This window comes from Gymnoscopelus microlampas (genome assembly GCF_963454915.1).
Source record: "Gymnoscopelus microlampas genome assembly, chromosome: 1".
NCBI classification, from domain to species: domain Eukaryota; kingdom Metazoa; phylum Chordata; class Actinopteri; order Myctophiformes; family Myctophidae; genus Gymnoscopelus; species Gymnoscopelus microlampas.
Genome location: NC_139962.1, coordinates 673,350 through 699,525, shown reverse-complemented (window position 1 = coordinate 699,525; position 26,176 = coordinate 673,350). Strand labels below are relative to the sequence as shown.

Genomic DNA, 26,176 nt, shown 5'->3' with positions numbered 1-26,176 from the left:
TTAAACACTCTCAGAGTCACAGACCTGTAAGGGTCCATTTGGTTCCATTTAAACACTCTCAGGGTCGGTTGCACCAAGTGGGATTAAATAAAGCTTAGTTTAGGGTTAATCAAAGATTTGTTGATCTAGGATTTATTTTAATTCGAGTTGTGTTGCACCACTTAATTTTAAGCATTGCTTAACAAATCTGTGATTTAAATCCTTAACCTGTGATTAAAACGTTAAACAGTGATTAAAACTTTAAACAGTGATTATTTCATGGATTAAACTTTGTTGTGTGTCCGCCATCTTGGATTTGCGCTGTAAATAAAAAGGAATACTTCTTCTCTTGAGCCAAATATCATTAGAATTACTTTTTTATTCACTTTTGAGATAATGTGGGCAGGCGTGTTATAAATATCTCCTGCAGCCAAAAATAATGGCTTTAACGAGACGCTCGCTAAAAACAATTATTCATCATTCAATATCAATCAACATCAATATTATCAATTATTCTCATTACAGACTCTTTGCTGAATCTGTACCGCCTTTTAAATTCAGCATTATCATAACATTCGACTGGGTTTAGACGGTCCCTTATTTTTCTTTGAGCTACTCTTTAGTTTTCATGAAGGCATCTGATATATGCTGCCATGTTTACAGTTAAACCACCTGTACTGCAAGTTTAGAATTAATCCCTTACTGACACTTAAATTGGAGTTTAAAGTAGTGGTGCAACAGGATTAACATTAATCCAGGTTTACTGTGAAAATGAAAACCAAGATTAAAAGGATGGTTTAAAACTAAACCTGGTTAGTGGAAACTAGGTTTAAAGTTTGGTGCAACTGGATTAATAGATAAACCTTGATTTAAACCAGGTTAAAGCTTAATCCCTCTTGGTGCAACCGACCCTCAGAGTCACAGACCTGTAAGGGTCCATTTGGTTCCATTTAAACACTCTCAGAGTCACAGACCTGTAAGGGTCCATTTGGTTCCTTTAAAACACCCTCAGAGTCACAGACCTGTAAGGGTCCATTTGGTTCCTTTAAAACACTCTCAGAGTCACAGACCTGTAAGGGTCCATTTGGTTCCATTTAAACACTCTCAGAGTTACAGACCTGTAAGCGTCCATTTGGTTCCATTTAAACACTCTCAGAGTCACAGACCTGTAAGGGTCCATTTGGTTCCTTTAAAACACTCTCAGAGTCACAGACCTGTAAGGGTCCATTTGGTTCCATTTAAACACTCTCAGAGTCACAGACCTGTAAGGGTCCATTTGGTTCCATTTAAACACTCTCAGAGTCACAGACCTGTAAGGGTCCATTTGGTTCCATTTAAACACTCTCAGGGTCGGTTGCACCAAGAGGGATTAAGCTTTAACCTGGTTTACTCAAGTAAATCTCTACAAAGGGTCATCTACAGTATACTAGTTGTGTGTCGGTGTCGTGCGCAATAAATAGCAGATCTACAAGCTCACAACGTTGAGCTTGTAGATCTGCTATTTATGGCATGCAACACCAAGTATGTTGTGCTCCGTTCCCCCTCTAATTAATGTATGACTTAAAGTAGCACGGATTTACCACTGTGAAGTTATGGAAAAAAAAAAGTTAGAACAGGAGGCAGAGCATTTAAGTTTCAGGCACCTCAGCTGTGGAACCATCTCCCAGTCTCAGTCCGCAAAGCAGACACACTCTGTATATTTAAGACTAGACTAAAAACCTTTCTCTATGATAAAGCCTATAGCCGAAGTGTATAGACTCAGTCACCCTATAGTTATCCTCTCTCCCCTCCCCACCCTCCCCCCCTCTCTCCTCTCGTCCTCTCTCTTCTCGTTCTCCCTTTGGTTGTGTGGGTTTGTGTCCCAATGGTACAATCGTAATTAACCCTGTACGGATTCACGCTCTAGTAAGGCCTGCCACTAATTCTACAACCGGGGACCCGCTCCCCGGAGTTTCTTTTATTTCCCACGTCGCAGGTCCATGGACTGTCAATACGGACCCCCAGCTGCGGCTCAAGACTGTGACTGCGGACCGGGCCTCTCCATGGAGCACGACCGTGGATTTCTACTACACTGCACTATACCACTATACTATATATACTGTATATTATCTTAATATTCTTATATTATACCATTATATACTACATACACATTATTGCTGTACTATATTATACTATCATATATATCATATATTACACTATTATATGTGCTACTATTGTTACTGTTACTACCTGCACTGTATCTCTCTCTGTCTCTGTCTCTGTCTCTGTCTCTCTCTCTCTCTCTCTCTCCCTCTCTCTCTCCTCTTTCCCCCGACACGGTCAAGGCAGAAGGCCCCCGCCCTAGAACCTAGGGTCTGCCTGACGTTTCTTCCAGTTAAGAGGGAGTTTTTCGTTGCCACTGTCGCAAAAATTGCTTGTTCAGGGTGGGATTGTCGGGTCTCTTCTCTACATGTAAAGTGTCTTGAGACAACTTGTTGTGATCTGACACTTTAATAAAATTGAATTGAATTGAATTGAATGGAAGGTGGAGGGTTTCCAAAAAATTAAATCCCAGGAATAATGGAAGACACTGGAGTTTTGGGGGGAAATGGCGTTTGTCCACAGACGGGATTAAAACACTTCTTCATTGAAAAATATGGACTAATACATTGCACAAATACTCCGGACACCTAGTTAACATTTGAGGCAAGCGGGTAAGCACCTTATATTTTGCATTTGTAGGCCTACATGTTTGGAGAAAAACAAATTTAAAAAACGGCCGATTACTCGATTTTATAAAAAAGTTTGAATCTTGTGCCATCGAACGAAGCTTCGAATATTGGAGTTATTTGGGTCAGCCCTACTGTGGCGTGGTTTCAACCGTTGAGTTCTTGAAAGCAGAGATATAGTTTGTTTATGAATTTCTTCACTGCTCCTCTCAGTGGGAGATAGAAAATGCCCTGCCTAATGTCTGTGCGCCACTCAAAGCCTACTGTAGGCCTAGGTGCAAATGATGGCTTTACAATGTCCATTTACTGTATGTGTGGAAACTGTTATAACAATGTTTTAAAAGTTGTTTTCATTTCAACTGTAAAGGGCCCACCTGCAGATACATGCAGGCTTGTCACAGCTCATTCTACTATCACACTCACTGTTTGTGATGAGTCCCATTTCCTCCAACATAAAGCCTTCTAAAAGCATTACAACATGTGTTCCTCTACTCCAGCTGTTACCTGATATTCTTCAACATGTGTTCTGAAAATGAGTGTACTGTGCGGGGGGGGGGGGGGGGGGGGGGGTTAATAAAACATGAAAATGCACACACACGTTTCCGCCCCCTCTCTCTCTCTCTCTCTCTCTCTCTCTATCTCTCTCTCACACACATGTTTCCGCCCCTCTCTCTCTCTCTCTCTCTCTCTCTCTCTCTCTCTCTCTCTCTCTCTCTCTCTCTCTCTCTCTCTCTCTCTCTCTCTCTCTCTCTCTTTCTATCTCTATCTCTCACACACATGTTTCCGCCCCCCTCTCTCTCTCTCTCTCTCTCTCTCTCTCTCTCTCTCTCTCTCTCTCTCTCTCTCTCTCTCTCTCTCTCTCTCTCGCGCTCTTTCGCTCTCTCTCTCGCTCTCTCGCCCTTCTCACTCTGTTCACCATCAGTTGAAACAGGAAGTGTTCTTTTAGCAGCAGGAAGACACAGAGTTGTAACTTTACTTTGACGTGTGACGCTGTAACAAACAACAACAAGACTTTGAACAACTGACACACAACTACACACAACTACACACAACAACCTCTGACTTGATGAGCTCATCTTACCAGGTAAGAATGTTACTGTATCATAAACTATATGACACCGTTCACAGCTGATCTACAAGCTCATTTACACACGCTGTGAGCTTGTAGATCTGCTGTTTTTGGTGAATAGATTTAGTGTAATGGAGGGGAAAAGGAGTGGACCTAGTACATAGCCCTGGGGAGTGCCGTCAACAGTTGTTCATATTCAACAACATGTTTATATAATCTGAGTTCGTCGTGACATGTTTTCTCCTCTCTCTGTCTCTTCCTCTTTTTACAACCCTCTGTCTGTCTGTCTGTCTGTCTGTCTGTCTGTCTGCCTGCCTGCCTGCCTGCCTGCCTGCCTGCCTGCCTGCCTGTCTGTCTGTCTGTCTGTCTGTCTGTCTGTCTGTCTGTCTGCCTGCCTGCCTGCCTGCCTGCCTGCCTGCCTGCCTGTCTGCCTGCCTGCCTATCTGTCTGCCTGCCTGCCTTGGGGGGTTGGTTTAGAGTGGTGGGACCCCCTGGAAACCCCTCAAGGACCCCTGGGGGTCCCCAGACCCCACTTTGAGAAGCACTGCTCTAAAGAGAGAAGATTGTTGTGTTTTAAACTCAGTTCAGTGTTGATTGGCTTGAGAGGAAAATATAATACAAATCATTTTAATGAGGCATGGTGTTGTGGACCCCCAGGGAAAGACCCCCACATTGACATGTATGTGTCTGCAGACCCCCACAGTGACATGTATGTGTCTGCAGACCCCCATCTGTTTTATTTTTTTCAAAAATGTAAACATTCTTCTACATTGTTTAAAATCTTTTAGAAAATTGTGAACATTTTGAAAAATAATGAAAATCTGGAAATAGCCGATCTACCACCTCAAAACAGGATGTGATGTGACGCGTTGTGAGTTTGTCGATCTGCTATTTTCAAACAGTCAAATAGGGTTAACGTTAAGGGGTGTAGGGGTATGTGTGTGTAGGGATATGGGGGTATACGGGGGTGGGGGGTAATGGGGGGCTATGGCAGACTTATGCAAACAGAAACAGAAATGAAACAAAAAACCATCAACCGAAAAGGCAAACAAAACAAGCAAAACGACTCAAATCAACCATGCATTCTGGAATTATCCATGCGCATTGGCCTGCAAAAAGTAATACAAATTCGCCTAAACTAAAAACGTGCAAATCTTCGCCAGCTGGCATACCTTAACATATGGTGCATGGGGACTTGTGTGCTGTAGACAAGATAGAGCGGTGAGACAGGTGTGTGCATAGTGTAGACAAGATAGAGCAGTGGACAGGTGTATGTGTGTATCCGGGAGAACAGGGCAGGAAGGGGAAAGGTGGCATATTTGGGCAAAGTCCTTCCTACCACCCTAGGTCTGTGCTTCAGTCTCCCTTATCCAAAAGTACATAATTATCCTCCCTTGTAGATACTTGGCGCTTATTCACTGTCTCCTTCAATGTCATTCGTGGTTCCTCTCCAAGGTGCACAACTCTGACAATAGTGTTCAATTCTAGACTGCATACAGTATGTTGAGATTGGGAATATGGGTTATGTTGCGGGCAGGGGCATGTACGGATAGTTTTTTCAGTGGAGAATAAAGCGTAGGTGAGTGGTTGTACCGCCTTGATCAACAACCTACACTGCAACTATAAATCAATACAAATGAGGTACTCAAATATAAATGACCATGTGTTACTCCTAAAAAGTGTCACTGAGACTACAAACTCACTGATGTCAAGACAACAAGCTTATTGAGGATCAGGGTAGGACAGGTGGTGTTGGCTGAGAGGCAGATTTGTTCTGTCAGTTCTAACCCTAATGCACAACCTTGGTTCCGGATTCCTTGGTTGAAGCACCACCTCTCGGAGGTGGGGGCCAACTTAGACTCGACTAGTCCCCCCCCAGCATGAATTAGCAACCAGCTGATCTGTTCTCAGACCACAGGGTCGCGACTCCCCATGGTCATTGCCGTGACACATGTGTGTTTTTGGGAGAGCGCGTCAGCCGCCGCCTCCGCGTCCTCCCCCAAACTCACCTGCGCACTTAAAGAGGCCGTGATTGTTTCAGTCCACACCAGAATACCCCGTCCAACAAGCTACTCCTTGCGATCACCTAAAACATCAGACTCAGACTGCAATTACTACGTTCCATTCACTTTTTGTTCAGTATTACTTCAGATGAGAACCCTGCATAAGCCCTACATGGGTTTCCCTCTTGTTCAACTTCACTTATTTCTGTGTATGTAATAACGTGTAACGGGTTGTGTCTTTCTGTCTGTGTATCTGGTGTAGGTGGAGTGTAGAAGTAATGGACACGGTCACACAGGACTTGCTCTCACTCAGGTCTTTACTTTGGGACTCCTGGTAGTACATAAACACAGACACAGTGGTCAGCAGCGCAGCAGCAGCATACAGTCTACAAATCTGCAGCATGGAAACATTCCTCTGCTGAGGCCAATTTCAAACATGTGATCGTATAGTGATTAATTAATTTCTTTCTTTTTCTATAGAGCACCTAACCCAGTGAGAACTTATATAATGAACAACAAACTTACAGATCACTGCAAAATTACACAGGGGCTACATAAAATGGAGAACAAAATACTAATAACCCATGGAAGATAATGACAACAATGAAATAATGTGTGAATCTCACATCTAACAAAGCCTACCTGGTAGTACATAAACACAGACACAGTGGTCAGCAGCGCAGCAGCAGCATACAGTCTACAAATCTGTGTAACAAAGATTTGAAATGATTAATATAAAAACCCAAAATGTATATTTATTGATGCACCGGAGCATTCGTGCCTCTTACCTGCAGCATGGAAACATTCCTCTGCTGAGGCAAACTACGGTGCGCGAAAAGGGACACTGTGACTGCACGTAGCTGCGCTGCCACCAGGTGGCTTTAGAACACAATACAGTGAAAGGCAAGCGTCTAGATTTTGTAGAAATTAATACACAGGTATTTCTAACTCTGTTACAAACGGTTCCCCTGGAGTATGCGTTCTCCAATCATAATTCTATACAGGTGCCCGCTGAATATCTACTTAGTTGTTTCCTTTTGTACACCTGGAATTTTATTATATAATTGTTTCACCATTCTCCGATGAACATTTTCTCTTTTGTGCGCTGTCAGTATAATGAAATTATCAGCACAGTACGTATATGTGACCTCACTCTATATAATATTATTCAGTAAGTCTCCAGCACCTATATTTATTAATATTATTTAACTGTTACATGGATGCAGATTATTGCGGGTGATGGGCAAACCCCTCACCAACAACAATCTGCACAATTTTCTCCCTCTGCAGCTCGAACATTACTCACATTTGGCTTTACCTTTTTTATCAATAATAATAATACACTATGTTATTTGGACCGGTTACTAATTTTCTCTTAAGGTGGTCCCCCCTTGTAACTTTTACAAGCATCTCTTCCAAATATAGTTTCCATTCAGTACTGCAGCTACTACTAAAAAGTTGGTTTGTATCAGTATCTCTATTATCCATTCACTCACCAACCATACCCATGCATTCACTCTTCCCTTTCCTTCATACATGATGTAATCGTACCTTCACTCATCCATGATGCAGTCATACACTTTCACACATACCGGCATGTAACCTCTTCATTGAACCCCATGGCTCTCTGCCTACCCCAAAACTTATACTGTCACTAACTCCTCCCTATAGTCTTCAGGTTTCTACGGCCAGGCGAACCTAGTTCTTCTAAGCACTCAAAACTCGTCTCCGATTCCAGGTAGAGTGCACCTGACCATGTTCACCACTAAAACAAAAAAGAGATCGCTTTACCTATTTCAATGAGTCGATTCCATGCCTATACAAACACGCACTCAAATGATCAATTTCAAACTACTACTGTTAGACAAATGGTTTTAGGGCCAAACTGATCTTATGTGATACAATGGACAGGCATCCCTCAGGTCATGGACTGCGTCTGCTTTTGTCCATCCAGACGAAAGGCCTCTGTGTGGTCTGTTTGGCCTGGGTCGTTGTATCAGGGAGATGGGTTTGGCTTTGATTTCCAGTGGTGTCATCCTCACTGGAAACTCCCTCACAGCACATGTATGATCAAACACAAAAGAACATAAACAATTTCATTAGCGTTAATTCTTCAATTCTTCACTCTTCACACCATAATCACTACACTATATTAAAAGCAGAATAACTCATAACTCTCTCATTCATTCACTCAAACTTGAAGAAGAGACACAAAATGCACTTGCACAGAAGAGGGAGAGACAGACAGTATGTGCCAGAGAGTAAAGAAGGGTGGGGGCGATTGGCTGTGTGAAGGGAGAGCGTGTGTGCACGGCGAGAGGTGGGGGCTTGAGGGGATAGATTTGAAGAAACACAGGAAGACACAAAAAAGGGGAGAGAGATCAGGTTTATGCAGACTCGACTACTGACACACACACTGTTGGAGGCAGTGTGAGGCAGATAGAGTAAACACGCAAGGAACTTACGCATTCACAAAATTAAATCATCAGTAACTTATGTCTGGTGACCGTTTAAAAAGAGACTAGTTAATCACTTGAGTTTGTTCTGTAATTGTAGACTAGCCCAGTAACCCTGTACCCTTAGATTATGTATTCATTCATACACACAGACAGACATATGACAGACATGAATCCTCCCACATACAGAGACAGACATATATTTCAACAAACAACTGATATTGGAGTGTAATACTCCCAGTATTCAAAATCATATAGCGATAATTGAATAATTGTTATTCTAGTCCTCTATACTAACTAACCCATATGTCTGTAATAAGACAAGCAAATACATATGGCGTATTTATTCACTCTTTAGTTCTATTTCCACAGATGGAGTGGAAGTGCATTGTATGATTTAACTTCACAGTTATCTTATTTCGACCTTATTCTGTGAACTGTCCTCTTCTTATAAGGTTCTCTATTTCGTCTGACTTCTTTTTGTCGTGCGCCGAGGCTCTATTGGAGAGCCTCTGTAACTTAATTTCTCCACTTCATTTGGTGTTGTCTCTAAACGTAACTTTGACACTGATAATACCAAACCTAATCTAATTGGTGTTTTGTCATATCATCTGTTTTACTTTTAACTCAGCCAGCTATGGGCTCTAATGGTGCACATCTTGCGCTCCCACTGCTCAGAGGAATGGGACACTATGATTGGTTACATCAAAGCATCCTGAGTTACTCAAGTAAAAATACTCCCGCCCTCCTGCATCTCTCCTGCTTCCCCCCTTGAAACATGAGAATTAGGTTTCAGAAACACACAGAGGAGAGCGGGCAGGAAAGAGAGACCGGAGTACTCAAGTACCATCACTAGCAACTACTTGAGTAGAAATATTCCCCAGCCAGGAGAACTGGCCTGCGTGTGTGTGGACCCCCCTCCATCCCCCTCAGCCACACAGGCAGAGAAGGAATAAAGAGAGAAGACCAGCAGATGAGTGAGAGAGAAGTACAACTTTCACTCTCAATATAATACAATACTTAGTAACAATTATTGTCCGTAATCCTTATTATTAGTTCCTATGTCTCTACACTAAACGGTTAACCTGATCAATCCTTTTTCATATTATTCAGACACAGACACACAGACTCCCAAACACACAGTCTGGACAGTTTGCCACTCACAGACACAGACAACGAACAGGCAAAGCACACATATACTGTAGGCACATTCACCGCTCACTGCCGCGTGCAGTCAGACACTCACAGATACTGACAGACAAACAAACAAATGGATCCATAGGCCTTATCATCTCATCATCTATGCACATGTATGGCATTACATGCATACAACATTATGTATGAAACAGAACTGCCCCACAGACAGCACCCCATTCTGAGGGACAACCCTCTGAGTCAAAATACACCTATTATGAATACCTACACAGAATAAATCAGTGACTCATGACAAGCCTCCAATCACTGACCGGCTGACAAGCCTGAACTATCAATTTTCAGCGCTTTTCTGACAACATTCGCTGAGATTAACTATAGATCTATATCACTATAGCTATATGAGCCCACAATTTCTAATCAAAGTAACACATCTTCACATTTATACATTCACCAGATCTGGACGCTAAGTCTGACACTCACTCTGAGACACGATAACAGACCTATATTGGCAGAACTTTTTCCCAGGAATATTAGAATCATGGATCTGTCACGAATCATGAATTATCATGGATTAGTCACGCAATCTATCTAACATCCCCGCCTGACACATTATGGGGTAATTACTTCCATAAATCGATAGCCAGGATTCTGCACCTAACAACACTGTGAACTGGACTCCAAATCTGGACTCTAAGTCTGACACTCACACTGAGACACGTGGTTGTCCATGTTTTCAGTGGGCTACTATCAAAAAACTAGTGGTTTGAGTTTGGTCTTTGAGGGGAGCCAAATGAAAAAAAAAAAAAATCTCCCTATTCTTTGGTGGTAAATGATTTGGTGGGTGGGCCAAAGTGTGTTTATATGATTATAGAGTACATTGGCAAAGTCATCAAATGTGACCATAACAGGTCACACACTGAGACACGATATCAGACTTACAATTTGTCTTTCAAATCTGTAACTCACTATGAGACACACTACAGACTTAAAATTTGGCTAACGTCCTGGCTGTAAACGTTTCCAAACGCAGATGTAACAACTAAACTACATTAATACTGCCCTCGTAATGCGGGGTGGAAACAAGAAAGATTTAAAGGTGGAAGCAATAAATCTTTAACGTCCGTCCTGCACCAGTATTAATATCACACATAGAACATAATGCTCTGTCATTCTTATTCTTATATTTAGGTAGATTAAGGCAAGTGACTTGATCCCTAATTGATCTGCTAAGCAATGAACTTGGCCCTAGACAGATCCCTTTATTTTGTTCATTTTATTTCAAACGTTGAGCATGAGTTCTATATTCTGCAACATTCCCTTAAGGTTGGCCCAAGCTATTGACGTTCTCAGTGCCGATTTGTGTAGGTAATTGACGTTCCTTTAACAAATCGTTTATTTTGTTTCATTTCTCATTTAATGGACTGTGCTTGCAAACATCTTGTGTGCAGCTAAAAGTGCACACTTGACCTGTTATGGTCACATTTGATGACTTTGCCAATGTACTTTACTAGAAGTTCGGGCCGCTACGCGGCCCGAACGTCTAGCGTGACGCGTCGTTCACTTTGCAGTGCCACCTTACAGGCACCTCACAGTGTGAGAGAGAGTTTTGTGCTCTCCTAAATCCACGGCAGGCTTTGAAAGTACCCACTTCAGAAAGAGGTGACGTGCATCACCTCTCCAATGACCAAAACCCACTATGGAAGCCGTCGAACTGGTGCGATCTGACGGCATCCTAGAATTTATAGGTAGGATGTGATGTCATATACCGTCTCATCGTCATCGTGATGTCAGATTACGTCACACTGGCGTGATGTCAGATTACGTCACACTGGCCACATACAACGTTCGTACATACTGACAACCGACATGGCGAAGGATTCAAATTGTATATATAGATAGATAGATAATCATATAAACACACTTTGGCCCACCCACCAAATCATTTACCACCAAAGAATAGGGAGAAAAATATATATTTTTTCATTTGGCTCCCCTCAAAGACCAAACTCAAACCACTAGTTTTTTGATAGTAGCCCACTGAAAACAGTCTCCTCCCCCACAAAAGTAATTCACAAACACATGGATGAATATCAACTCACCCGCTTGCAGATCACTTCACAGGAAAAAGGCTGCTCCCAGTGAGCTTTAAACTACCCTACTCGCAGCGCCATGTTATGTGGTATATTGAGTCTGGCCTTGGAGAGAATGGTGGCTATGAAAATGAGTGAGTCAGTCAGACAGACAGACAAAAGGTTACAATAAAATAGGGTTTATTGAAGAAAAAGGTTACATGGTCTGTCTAACGGGCTGTTTCTCTCTCTAGTACACCGTAGGAAGGTTCTCGGGGTAAGGCTCTGGGGCTATTGTCCTGTCTGAGGTACTTATCTGTTGGTTGTCCATGTATGTGTATGTGTGTGCTCTCACTGTCCACATGTGTGGGGGTTCAGATGTCCGTGCGTGATGGAGATGTGCATACATGTGTGTGTGAGTGAGTGTGTGTGTGTATTAGACAAACGTGCATGGATGGAGATAGCAGTATTTGTCGCTATTAGGCATTGGGGTGAGCCTGTATGTGCGTACATGTGTCGTGCATGTATATGTACTCTTAATGTAAACCATGGGGTGCCAAGTGTCATCTGTCTGTTTTATGGGTGAATGTGTGTGTGTGTGTCCTAACCTATACTATGTGTATGTGGGTGCGTGATACGTGTGTGTGTGTGTGTGTGTGTGTGTGTGTGTGTGTGTGTGTGTGTGTGTGTGTGTGTGTGTGTGTATGTCCTAACTTATACAATGTGTATGTGGGTGCGTGATACGTGCGTGATACGTGTGTGTGTGTGTGTGTGTGTGTGTGTGTGTGTGTGTGTGTGTGTGTGTGTGTGTGTGTGTGTGTTTAGAGGAGTCTGTGTGTGTGTGTGTGTGTGTGTGTGTGTGTGTGTGTGTGTGTGTGTGTGTGTGTGTGTGAGGGGCCTTGTGTGTGTGTGTGTGTGTGAGTGTGTGTGAGGGGCCTTGTGTGTGTGTGTGTGTGCGTGTATATGTGTGTGTGTCTGTGTGCATGTTGTATGTGTGTCCTCAGATACGACAAAGACTTGAGAAATATTTTGAAAATAGCCGATCTACAAGCTCAAAAAGGGCAGTAATGGGACACGTTGTGAGCTTGTAGATCTGCTATTTTCAAATAGCCTAACTCCTCATGTATGTGTAACAGAGTGGTTCACTACCTCAGCCTGATGGCATGAACGTCTAACATCTCCCCAGAGCGATGGGGATATCCCTTTGGCTTAGTGGTTAATATGTTGGCTTTCCACGTGGGAGACCCGGGTTCGAATCCCGGGCGTTTTATATGTGTTTAGGTTTAAAGTGCTCATGTGGCTTAGTTAGTTCATTCTTCTGGGCTTGTTTTCATAGACCTGGTTGCTTATTTCTCTTGCAAAATCTGGCAACACTTGCCAGCAGCAGGCAGGCAGTCTGATTTGATTTTGAATTTGATTTGAATTAATGAGGTGAATGTACAGTTAGCCTATCAATGCTTGTACGCCCTGCAGTTAACCATGTGGGCATGTTAATGTTATAATGTTCAGTTAACCATGTGGGCATGTTAATGTTATAATGTTAATATAATGATAATAATACCATGTTAATGTTATAATGTTCTGGTTGGATTGTAATGTTCAGCTCTGTTGTAAACTCTAAATCACTGTTTCTCAGACATTGTCATGTCAAGGACCCCCACATTCACATGTATGTGGCTGCAGACCCCCATATGAACATATGTTCTGCCAGGGACCCCCATAAGAGAAGACTTGTGTTTGATAATGTTTCTAAAATGTCAAAATGATTCCACATTTTTCAAGATATGTCAATATTTTTTGGAAAATAGCCGATCTACAAGCTCAAAACGAGCTGTGAGATTGTAGATTGTCTATTGTTTAATAGCTAAAGTATAAAATCGGGTTAAAGTGGTCAGACTGTTCCTCAATTTGCTGGGGACCCCCTGAAACCCCTCAAGGACCACTGGGGGTCCCCAGACCCCACTTTGAGAACTGCTGCTTTAAAGATGATGATTACCAAAAACAAAGCCCGACAGGGCGATTAACCACCGAGGCGAAGCCGAGGTGGTTAATCGCCCTGAAGGGCTTTAAATTTCAATAATGACTACCTCCCCATGCATTATCCCGCTTATTACACGGCTACTTAATACATACATAAATACATTTACCCAAAAGTAACAACAAAACGAAGTATTTCCTTGCTTACGGCAATGAAAGTATTCCATAAGTATTGTAGCCTGGGTGCCAGCCTGCTTCGCTGCGTTCGGCAGACTTTTTTTCTCTCTCCGCTTCTCAGTCTGGAATGTCTCCTATCTCCAGGAGGCGGGACACAGCAGCCAAGGTTCCAAACCTACCGTGGCTTCTGATTGGTCTGTGGTGCGGGGCGGGACAAAAAAAACGGTGTGATCGTTTTGATTCGTCATTCGTTTGAACAACATCCAATCAGCAACGACGTTGCCGAACGTAACATATGTAGTTCCTGGGTACTTCCTGTGTAGTTCTGAAAGACGAGTCAATCGGGTGCATTCCAGACTGAGAAGCGCAGAGAGAAAAAAAAATCCGCCGAACGTAGCGAAGCAGGCTGGCACCCAGGCTATAAGTATTGGGCTGGGCGGACAAGTTCGCCTCGCAAAAACAAATGACGAAATGGAAAAAAACTCGCCCCAAAACATACTCGCCCCCCATTCTATTTACTGCCGATTTGCCTGTAATACCGCCGGATTTGCCCCAGGGCGACTATGTTTTGGGGCGAGCGTTTTGGTATTCCCCCGTTGTTGTGCCACGATAAACAAGGAAGTGCAGTGGATCAAATAGAATGACTTTTCGGTTATTGCATCGTCTATTTCTCACTTCAAATGTTTTCAAAAACATTCTTGAGAGCAACGTTTAGTTGTAAATGACATTGGTTGTTTGTTTACATGGCTGTCAATGTTGGATAAAGCATAAAATCAAGCTGCGCAGGTTGATATGAGCAGGTGTTCTGAGTCTCTGATTACACAGTTTCCTCGTCGGTCTCACCGGTCATTATCATCGGTCATTATCCAGAAATAATGACCGATGACTGACCAATCAGAATCGAGCATTCAACCAAGCCGTGTAATAATGTGAAAGAGTTAACCGGAAGTGGGTGTGACGGAGGGGTATGGGGGGCTTTTAGGTAGGAAGGATACGGGAAAATGGGGGTGTGGCTGTCTGGGATATGAGGGTGGGGGTGTAGGTGTCTTCTCCACATGTCCTAATTCTCTCTTCTCTAAAACACCCTGGACAATGCTCCACACGTCCTAGACTCTTCTCTCTTCTCTAAAACACCCTGTACAACACTCCACACGTCCTAGACTCTTCTCTCTTCTCTAAAACACGCTGGACAACCCTCCACACGTCCTAGACTCTTCTCTCTTCTCTAAAACACTCTGGACAATGCTCCACACGTCCTAGACTCTTCTCTCTACCCTAAAACACCCTGGACAACGCTCCACACGTCCTAGACTCTTCTCTCTTCTCTAAAACACTCTGGACAATGCTCCACACGTCCTAGACTCGTCTCTCTTCTCTAAAACACCCTGGACAACGCTCCACACGTTCTAGACTCTTCTCTCTTCTCTAAGACACCCTGGACAACGCTCCACACGTCCTAGACTCTTCTCTCTTCTCTAAAACACTCTGGACAATGCTCCACACGTCCTAGACTCTTCTCTCTTCTCTAAAACACCCTGGACAATGCTCCACACGTCCTAGACTCTTCTCTCTTCTCTAAAACACCCTGTACAACGCTCCACACGTCCTAGACTATTCTCTCTTCTCTAAAACACGCTGGACAACCTTCCACACGTCCTAGACTCTTCTCTCTTCTCTAAAACACCCTGGACAACGCTCCACACGTCCTAGACTCTTCTCTCTTCTCTAAAACACTCTGGACAATGCTCCACACGTCCTAGACTCTTCTCTCTTCTCTAAAACACCCTGTACAACGCTCCACATGTCCTAGACTCTTCTCTCTTCTCTACAACACGCTGGACAACCTTCCACACGTCCTAGACTCTTCTCTCTTCTCTAAAACACCCTGGACAACGCTCCACGCGTCCTAGACTCTTCTCTCTTCCCTAAAACACCATGGACAACGCTCCACACGTCCTAGACTCTTCTCTCTTCTCTAAAACACTCTGGACAATGCTCCACACGTCCTACACTCTTCTCTCTTCTCTAAAACACCCTGGACAACGCTCCATACGTCCTAGACTCGTCTCTCTTCTCTAAAACATTCTGGACAGCGCTCCACATGTCCTAGACTCTTTTCCTTTCTCTAAAACACCCTGGACAATGCTCCACATGTCCTAGACTCTTTTCTCTTCTCTAAAACACCCTGGAAAACGCTCCAAACGTCCTAGACTCTTCTCTCTTCCCTAAAATACTCTGGACAATGCTCCACACGTCCTAGACTCTTCTCTCTTCTCTAAAACACCCTGTACAACGCGCCACATGTCCTAGACTTTTTTCCTTTCTCTAAAACACCCTGGACAATGCTCCACATGTCCTAGACTCGTTTCTCTTCTCTAAAACACCCTGGAAAACGCTCCACACGTCCTACACTCGTCTCTCTTCTCTAAAACACTCTGGACAACGCTCCATACGTCCTAGAATCTTTTCCTTTCTCTAAAACACTCTGGACAATGCTCCACATGTCCTAGACTCTTCTCTCTTCTCTAAAACACCCTGGACAATGCTCCACACGTCCTAGACTCTTTTCTCTTCTCTAAAACACCCTGGAAAACGCTCCAAACGTCCTAGACTCTTCTCTCTTCCCTAAAATACTCTGGACAATGCTCCACACGTCCTAGACTCTTCTCTCTTCTCTAAAACACCCTGTACAACGCTCCACACGTCCTAGACTCTTCTCTCTTCCCTAAAACACTCTGGACAATGCTCCACATGTCCTAGACTCTTTTCTCTTCTCTAAAACACCCTGGACAACGCTCCACACGTCCTAGACTCGTCTCTCTTCTCTAAAACACTCTGGACAACGCTCCATACGTCCTAGACTCTTTTCCTTTCTCTAAAACACCTTGGACAATGCTCCACATGTCCTAGACTCTTTTCTCTTCTCTAAAACACCCTGGACAACGCTCCACACGTCCTAGACTCTTCTCTCTTCCCTAAAACACTCTGGACAATGCTCCACACGTCCTAGACTCTTCTCTCTTCTCTAAAACACCCTGTACAACGCTCCACACGTCCTAGACTCTTCTCTCTTCTCTAAAACACGCTGGACAACCCTCCACACGTCCTAGACTCTTCTCTCTTCTCTAAAACACCCTGGACAACGCTCCACACGTCCTAGACTCTTCTCTCTTCTCTAAAACACCCTGGACAATGCTCCACACGTCCTAGACTCTTCTCTCTTCTCTAAAACACCCTGGACAACGCTCCACACGTCCTAGACTCTTCTCTCTTCTCTAAAACACCCTGTACAACGCTCCACACGTCCTAGACTCTTCTCTCTTCTCTACAACACGCTGGACAACCTTCCACACGTCCTAGACTCTTCTCTCTTCTCTAAAACACCCTGGACAACGCTCCACGCGTCCTAGACTCTTCTCTCTTCCCTAAAACACCATGGACAACGCTCCACACGTCCTAGACTCTTCTCTCTTCTCTAAAACACTCTGGACAATGCTCCACACGTCCTAGACTCTTCTCTCTTCTCTAAAACACCCTGGACAACGCTCCATACGTCCTAGACTCGTCTCTCTTCTCTAAAACACTCTGGACAGCGCTCCACATGTCCTAGACTCTTTTCCTTTCTCTAAAACACCCTGGACAATGCTCCACATGTCCTAGACTCGTTTCTCTTCTCTAAAACACCCTGGAAAACGCTCCACACGTCCTACACTCGTCTCTCTTCTCTAAAACACTCTGGACAACGCTCCATACGTCCTAGAATCTTTTCCTTTCTCTAAAACACTCTGGACAATGCTCCACATGTCCTAGACTCTTCTCTCTTCTCTAAAACACCCTGGACAATGCTCCACACGTCCTAGACTCTTTTCTCTTCTCTAAAACACCCTGGAAAACGTCCTAGACTCTTCTCTCTTCCCTAAAATACTCTGGACAATGCTCCACACGTCCTAGACTCTTCTCTCTTCTCTAAAACACCCTGTACAACGCTCCACACGTCCTAGACTCTTCTCTCTTCCCTAAAACACTCTGGACAATGCTCCACATGTCCTAGACTCTTTTCTCTTCTCTAAAACACCCTGGACAACGCTCCACACGTCCTAGACTCGTCTCTCTTCTCTAAAACACTCTGGACAACGCTCCATACGTCCTAGACTCTTTTCCTTTCTCTAAAACACCTTGGACAATGCTCCACATGTCCTAGACTCTTTTCTCTTCTCTAAAACACCCTGGACAACGCTCCACACGTCCTAGACTCTTCTCTCTTCCCTAAAACACTCTGGACAATGCTCCACACGTCCTAGACTCTTCTCTCTTCTCTAAAACACCCTGTACAACGCTCCACACGTCCTAGACTCTTCTCTCTTCTCTAAAACACGCTGGACAACCCTCCACACGTCCTAGACTCTTCTCTCTTCTCTAAAACACCCTGGACAACGCTCCACACGTCCTAGACTCTTCTCTCTTCTCTAAAACACCCTGGACAATGCTCCACACGTCCTAGACTCTTCTCTCTTCTCTAAAACACCCTGGACAACGCTCCACACGTCCTAGACTCTTCTCTCTTCTCTAAAACACTCTGGACAATGCTCCACACGTCCTAGACTCTTCTCTCTTCTCTAAAACACCCTGTACAACGCTCCACACGTCCTAGACTCTTCTCTCTTCTCTACAACACGCTGGACAACCTTCCACACGTCCTAGACTCTTCTCTCTTCTCTAGAACACCCTGGACAACGCTCCACGCGTCCTAGACTCTTCTCTCTTCCCTAAAACACCATGGACAACGCTCCACACGTCCTAGACTCTTCTCTCTTCTCTAAAACACTCTGGACAATGCTCCACACGTCCTAGACTCTTCTCTCTTCTCTAAAACACCCTGGACAACGCTCCATACGTCCTAGACTCGTCTCTCTTCTCTAAAACACTCTGGACAGCGCTCCACATGTCCTAGACTCTTTTCCTTTCTCTAAAACACCCTGGACAATGCTCCACATGTCCTAGACTCGTTTCTCTTCTCTAAAACACCCTGGAAAACGCTCCACACGTCCTACACTCGTCTCTCTTCTCTAAAACACTCTGGACAACGCTCCATACGTCCTAGAATCTTTTCCTTTCTCTAAAACACTCTGGACAATGCTCCACATGTCCTAGACTCTTCTCTCTTCTCTAAAACACCCTGGACAATGCTCCACACGTCCTAGACTCTTTTCTCTTCTCTAAAACACCCTGGAAAACGCTCCAAACGTCCTAGACTCTTCTCTCTTCCCTAAAATACTCTGGACAATGCTCCACACGTCCTAGACTCTTCTCTCTTCTCTAAAACACCCTGTACAACGCTCCACACGTCCTAGACTCTTCTCTCTTCCCTAAAACACTCTGGACAATGCTCCACATGTCCTAGACTCTTTTCTCTTCTCTAAAACACCCTGGACAACGCTCCACACGTCCTAGACTCGTCTCTCTTCTCTAAAACACTCTGGTCAACGCTCCATACGTCCTAGACTCTTTTCCTTTCTCTAAAACACCTTGGACAATGCTCCACATGTCCTAGACTCTTTTCTCTTCTCTAAAACACCCTGGAAAACGCTCCACATGTCCTAGACTCTTCTCTCTTCCCTAAAACACTCTGGACAATGCTCCACACGTCCTAGACTCTTCTCTCTTCTCTAAAACACCCTGTACAACGCTCCACACGTCCTAGACTCTTCTCTCTTCTCTAAAACACGCTGGACAACCCTCCACACGTCCTAGACTCTTCTCTCTTCTCTAAAACACCCTGGACAACGCTCCACACGTCCTAGACTCTTCTCTCTTCTCTAAAACACCCTGGACAACGCTCCACACGTCCTAGACTCTTCTCTCTTCTCTAAAACACCCTGTACAACACTCCACACGTCCTAGACTCTTCTCACTTCTCTAAAACACGCTGGACAACCCTCCACACGTCCTAGACTCTTCTCTCTTCTCTAAAACACCCTGGACAATGCTCCACACGTCCTAGACTCTTCTCTCTTCCCTAAAACACCCTGGAAAACGCTCCACACGTCCTAGACTCTTCTCTCTTCTCTAAGACACCCTGGACAACGCTCCACACGTCCTAGACTCTTCTCTCTTCTCTAAAACACCCTGGACAATGCTCCACACGTCCTAGGCTCTTCTCTCTTCTCTAAAACACCCTGTACAACGCTCCACACGTCCTAGACTATTCTCTCTTCTCTAAAACACGCTGGACAACCTTCCACACGTCCTAGACTCTTTTCTCTTCTCTAAAACACCCTGGACAACGCTCCACACGTCCTAGACTCTTCTCTCTTCTCTAAAACACTCTGGACAATGCTCCACACGTCCTAGACTCTTCTCTCTTCTCTAAAACACCCTGTACAACGCTCCACACGTCCTAGACTCCTCTCTTCTCTAAAACACGCTGGACAACCTTCCACACGTCCTAGACTCTTCTCTCTTCTCTAAAACACCCTGGACAACACTCCACACGTCCTAGACTCTTCTCTCTTCCCTAAAACACCATGGACAACGCTCCACACGTCCTAGACTCTTCTCTCTTCTCTAAAACACTCTGGACAACGCTCCACACGTCCTAGACTCTTCTCTCTTCTCTAAAACACCATGGAAAACGCTCCACACGTCCTAGACTCTTCTCTCTTCCCTATAACACTCTGGACAATGCTCCACATTTCCTAGACTCTTTTCTCTTCTCTAAAACACTCTGGACAACGCTCCATACGTCCTAGACTCTTTTCCTTTCTCTAAAACACCTTGGACAATGCTCCACATGTCCTAGACTCTTTTCTCTTCTCTAAAACACCCTGGAAAACGCTCCACACTTCCTAGACTCTTCTCTCTTCCCTAAAACACTCTGGACAATGCTCCACACGTCCTAGACTCTTCTCTCTTCTCTAAAACACGCTGGACAACCCTCCACACGTCCTAGACTCTTCTCTCTTCTCTAAAACACCCTGGACAACGCTCCACACGTCCTAGACTCTTCTCTCTTCTCTAAAACACCCTGTACAACACTCCACACGTCCTAGACTCTTCTCTCTTCTCTAAAACACCCTGGACAACGCTCCACACGTCCTAGACTCTTCTCTCTTCTCTAAAACACCCTGGACAACGCTCCACACGTCCTAGACTCGTCTCTCTTCTCTAAAACACCCTGGACAATGCTCCACACGTCCTAGACTCGTCTCTCTTCTCTAAAACACCCTGGACAACGCTCCACACGTCCTAGACACTTCTCTCTTCTCTAAAACACCCTGGACAACGCTCCACACGTCCTAGACTCTTCTCTCTTCTTTAAAACACCTGGACAACGTATTTGGTATTTTTAATACCCTTCTTTGTGTTCTCTGTGCATCATAGATGTGTTAAAGTCCAGAAGATGAGTGTCTCTGGGGACAGAGTGGAGGAGGGAACCAGCAATGAAGACAAACCACCAGACTCAAGGTAAGATCACTGCTTCTACTGGAAGTCTACTGGTTGAAGGTGATTCCATCAATATTAAAGGACTTTCCTATAGAACACAGTGTGAGAGGATCCTACTCTGTTCCGTTTACAAACCAAAGGTGTGTCGATTGCAGTGTTACTGTTTTAGTTTCTTATTTACTTAACTTTTTTAATGTGGACACCACAGTGATGCAGTCATGTCGACTACAGCAACAACACAAAATACAACATTAATAGTTAGCCTGGGACCAGACAAATCTGCCAGTGCGAAAAAATAAAATTTCCCTTTGCGATTTGGGTCTGGCCCCTTCTGGGGTGACCAATCAGGGCCCATTATTCAAATATGGGAGACCGTAATTGGTAGTTGGTTCTAGGTCTAACCAATTGCGTCCAGAGCCATTGTTTTGATCCCGCCCCTTGGGAAAAAATGTCCTCATAGAAGCACCAGACTCATATCCACACAGTGATATAGTCTGACCACACGAGGTGAGTTCATTAGCCTTGTCCAACTAGAACAACAGAGTAACAGGTCATTAAATAAATCATTGGTCAAGTACCTGATAATAAAACAAAACAACTAAAAATAAAATAAATAAAAATGCTTCCACTATTTGGTTGTTGACTCTTCCTAATGTATTTCACACACATACACACACACACACACACACACACACACACACACACACACACACACACACACGCACGCACGCACAAGCACACGAGTATGCGCACTTGCACACACACACACACACACACACACACACACACACGCAAGCACGCACGCGCACACACACACACACACACACACACACACACACACACACACACACACACACACACACACACACACACACACACACACACACACACACACACACACACATTTTAACCATTTATTTATGTCCACATAAGGGATAATACATACAGGGACACAAATATTATAGGTGCAGTAGGGTTACATTCACAAAATCATGGCAATATGTTTTCATGATACAATAAGCATGTCACTCAGTACACTATGGGTATAAGTAACAGCGTCTCCGCCATATATGGCGACTGCCAATTATAGCAGAGATAGCACAATACTTTGCCAGCCTTTTTGCCTCCTTTTTGGGCATCTTAAGTTGTTGAAGCCCTCTAACAACTAAATATATGAGCCAGTAGACAGAGAACTAGAAGAGTGACTGGTTTAGAAATAGTTCTCAAAGATTCAGTAATGAACCAGACCCCAGGCAAAGTAACATTTAATGACTTATTGTCTCCACCAGGCCGAAAGGCATGGCGAGAGAGTATGTTTTGCACCCTGTCCGTGGGTGTGTGTGTGTGTGTGTCCGTCCGTCCGTATGTGTCCGTCTGTGACCAGCTAATCTCCGGCACCGTTGGCTTGATCGCAGTGAAACTGTGCACAAACACTCCCTGGATGCCAATTCAGAACCTCTGCCCCACATTTTTCACCTGTACTTGTTATAGCGCCACCAGGAGGACGCTTTTTGCAAAACACAGTTTTCACAGTACTCCTACAGATTTTGTTCAAACATCACGCAAATCGGTACACAGTATCTCTATAGTCATTAAACCAAACGGGTCTTTCAGATTTTTCATATTCCATCTTGATTGGCTAAAAATGGCTTCGAAAGTTTGAAGGAGTACTCCATTTGAACACAGCATCTAATTTCTTTGACATTTTGCACATAGGCCGAGGAAGAAATGCCACTTGATTTTTTTAATCAGCCTCATGGTGGCGCTATAACAGGCCAATTCGTATTTTTACCTATAACTGCACCGATCTGTGCACAACTTTGTATGTGCACTCCCTAGAGGCCAAGGAAAAACATATGTCCTGCATTTTTCACATCTGCCTTTTATAGCGCCACCAGGAGGACGACTTATGTAAAACACATTTTTGGATATTACTCCTTCAGATTTTATCCAAATTTCACAAAAATCGGTACACATGATCTCTATAGTCATGTGATCAATATGGATCGGTAGATTTTTCATATTCCATCCTGATTGGCTAAGATTGACAACCAAAGCTTGCAGGATTGGTCCATTTTGAACAAAATGCCGCAAATCATGAACGCAGCGTCCTATTGCGGTGAAACTTTGCACGCACATTCGCACTACTTTGAGGAAGAAATGCCACCCTTTCCACATTGCCTTGTTATAGCACCACCAATAGGTCTAATTTAGCAAAACACATTTTTGGAACAAAATGCCTCAAATCATGAATGCAGTGTCGGATTGCCATCAAAGGTCTAAGAAGAAATGGCACCCTTTTCACATTGGCCTATTATAGCGCCACCAGGAGGCCACGATAACCTACCTGACCTGGCGGGGAGACCTGTGCTCCAAGCACTTTTTCTAGTTGTTGTTATTTATTTAGTTAGTTAGTTGCTGTTATTAAGGATTCTTCATCAGGAATATATGAGCCAGAAACAGAGTGTTGTGTGATTGTTATGATTCCAGAAGTGACGACCAGAGACAGACACCAGAGTCTCCAGAACACAGCAATGAACCAGACTCTCAGACAAAGTAAGTAACTGTAAACTTTCATTCATGGTCAAGGAGTTTCCATTAGGAATATACTGTATGAACCAGTGTTGTGTGATTGTGATGATAACAGAGGTGACAGAAACAGTGTTGTGTGGTTGTGATGATAACAGAGGTGACAGAAACGTTGTTGTGTGGTTGTGATGATAACAGAGGTGACAGAAACAGTGTTGTGTGATTGTGATGATAACAGAGGTGACAGAAACAGTGTTGTGTGATTGTGATGATAACAGAGGTGACAGAAACAGTGTTGTGTGATTGTGATGATAACAGAGTTGACAGAAACAGTGTTGTGTGATTGTGATGATAACAGAGGTGACAGAAACAGTGTTGTGTGATTGTGATGATAACAGAGATGACATAAACAGTGTTGTGTGATTGTGATGATAACAGAGGAGACCAAAGTCAGAGACCAGAGTCTCCAGGACCCAGCAGTCCACCTGCAAAGAGACATTGTTCTATGGAACAACATCCAGACGTCAGTGATGAAGCTGGACCTTCACACTCAAAGTAAGATCACTGATCAGTAAATGTTAGACACACACACACACACACACACACACACACAAGTGTGTAGAAATAATAATCTAGGATCATAGGTAAACCAAGAACGCTGAATGCAATTTCCCTGAAATTTTGCATGCATATTCCCACTATACTGAGGAAGAAATGCCACTTAAATTTTTTCAAATCAGCCTCATGGTGGCACCATGGGAGAGTCTGTAGGTCCTGACTGTGTCACCCATTTCATTACTTTCGACAAGTCGGCACAAACGGCTTCGTAGGTCAATGGGCATACTGTCATTAGATCTGTGAAAGGTTGGAATAGGAATCAACTAACAGGCCGATTCGTGTTTTTACCTATAACTGCACCGATCTGTATAAAACTTTGTATGCGCACTCCCTAGAGGCCAAGAAAAAACATTTGCCCTGCATTTTTCACATCTGCCTTTTATAGCGCCACCAAGAGGCCGACTTATGGAAAACATTATTTTTTTTATATTACTCCTTCCCAATTTATCAAAATTTCACGCAAATCGGTACACATGATCTCTATAGTCATGTGATCAAGACGGATATGTTTGATTTTACATATTCCATCCTGATTGGCTAAGATTAACATCTAAACTTTGCAGTAGTGGCTTTTTTTGAACAAAATGCCACAAATCATGAACGCAGTGTCCGATTGCTGTGCACGGCATAGGAAGAAATGGCACCCTTTTCACATTGGCCTATTATAGAGCCACCAGGAGGCTAAAATAACCTACCTGACCTGGCGGAGACCTGGAGCACTTTTTCTAGTTTAAGCATAATTTTACTAGTTCAGTGTTTACTATATAACTAGTACTCAACTAGTCTGTTACCGTCCATCACTAGTTACTGGCTTCAGGTAATCACTGTGTGTGTATGTGTGTGTGTGTGTGTGTGTGTGTGTGTGTGTGTGTGTGTGTGTGTGTGTGTGTGTGTGTGTGTGTGTGTGTGTGTGTGTGTGTGTGTGTGTGTGTGTGTGTGTGTGTGTGTGTGTCCACAGAGAGAGGAACATCAGTACTGAGGATCCATCCAGGGGTTCAGTGTGTGACCATCCCACCAGCATTGTACAAAGTAAAGCCTGATGTATTTGTGTACCAGCGCACTTTTTCAATTGATTAATTCTTACTAACATGGTCACATGGTTAACTGCTGGGCTTACAACCATTGATAGACTAACTGTACATTCACTTCATGAATTAAAATATAATTCAAAAGCAAAACAGACAGACAGCTGCTGCTGGCCAGCGTTGCCAGATTCTGCGAGAGAAATAAGCAACCAGGTCTATGGAAAAAGCCCAGAAGAAGCAACTAGGCCACATGAGCACTTTACACCTAAACATACATACAATGGTGATGTGAAAATAGCAGATCTACAAGCTCACACAGACGCGTTGTGAGCTCGTAGATCTGCTATTTTCAAATAAATCTTGAAAAGGAAGGAAGGAATGTTTTTTAAACTGGTCACAGGACTGAGGGGTCCCTGGTACACAATATTTACAGATGGGGGTCCTCGAACAAACATTCATTTTGAGGTTCTTGACATGACGATGTTTAGAACCACTGGTGTAAAAAACATTCAGGAAGGAAGCCCAAATAAGGAACTAGACTTTAGAATGTAGTTGCATGTATTTTTTTGTATGTATGTATGTGTGTGTGTGTGTGTGTGTGTGTGTGTGTGTGTGTGTGTGTGTGTGTGTGTGTGTGTGTGTGTGTGTGTGTGTGTGTGTGTGTGTGTGTGTGTGTGTGTATGTGCGTGTGTATGTGCGTGCAAATATGTATGTGTATGATATACATACATACATACATACATACATACATACATGAATATCATTAATGTATTTGCTGCTCTGAAAAAAATATTTGATGTAAATAATAAATACATGTAATACATAATAACTCACTAATTAATACAACAATAAACTAAAGTAAATGAATGAATGCATAAATAAATACATAAGTATACTAGTAAAAGAGTTTGGTTGTTGTTGCTTTTTTGAGTTGTTTCAGAGTCAGAGTGTTTTATTTACATTAAATC

The 26,176-nt window shown here is 43.6% G+C and overlaps 1 protein-coding gene across 1 annotated transcript in view; it reads left to right on the top strand.

Moving 5' to 3' along the window:
* The first annotated feature begins 3,632 nt into the window (after positions 1-3,632).
* The window catches only part of LOC311047294 (NACHT, LRR and PYD domains-containing protein 3-like), a 38,140-nt gene continuing 15,596 nt past the window's right edge, over positions 3,633-26,176 (top strand). The window contains exons 1-5 of the mRNA XM_084059960.1: positions 3,633-3,771; positions 20,974-21,057; positions 23,527-23,592; positions 24,004-24,120; positions 25,142-25,212. Coding sequence (XP_083916086.1) covers positions 20,993-21,057; positions 23,527-23,592; positions 24,004-24,120; positions 25,142-25,212 — 319 coding nt within the window. The 5' untranslated portion in view covers positions 3,633-3,771; positions 20,974-20,992. The remainder of the gene's footprint in view (positions 3,772-20,973; positions 21,058-23,526; positions 23,593-24,003; positions 24,121-25,141; positions 25,213-26,176) is intronic.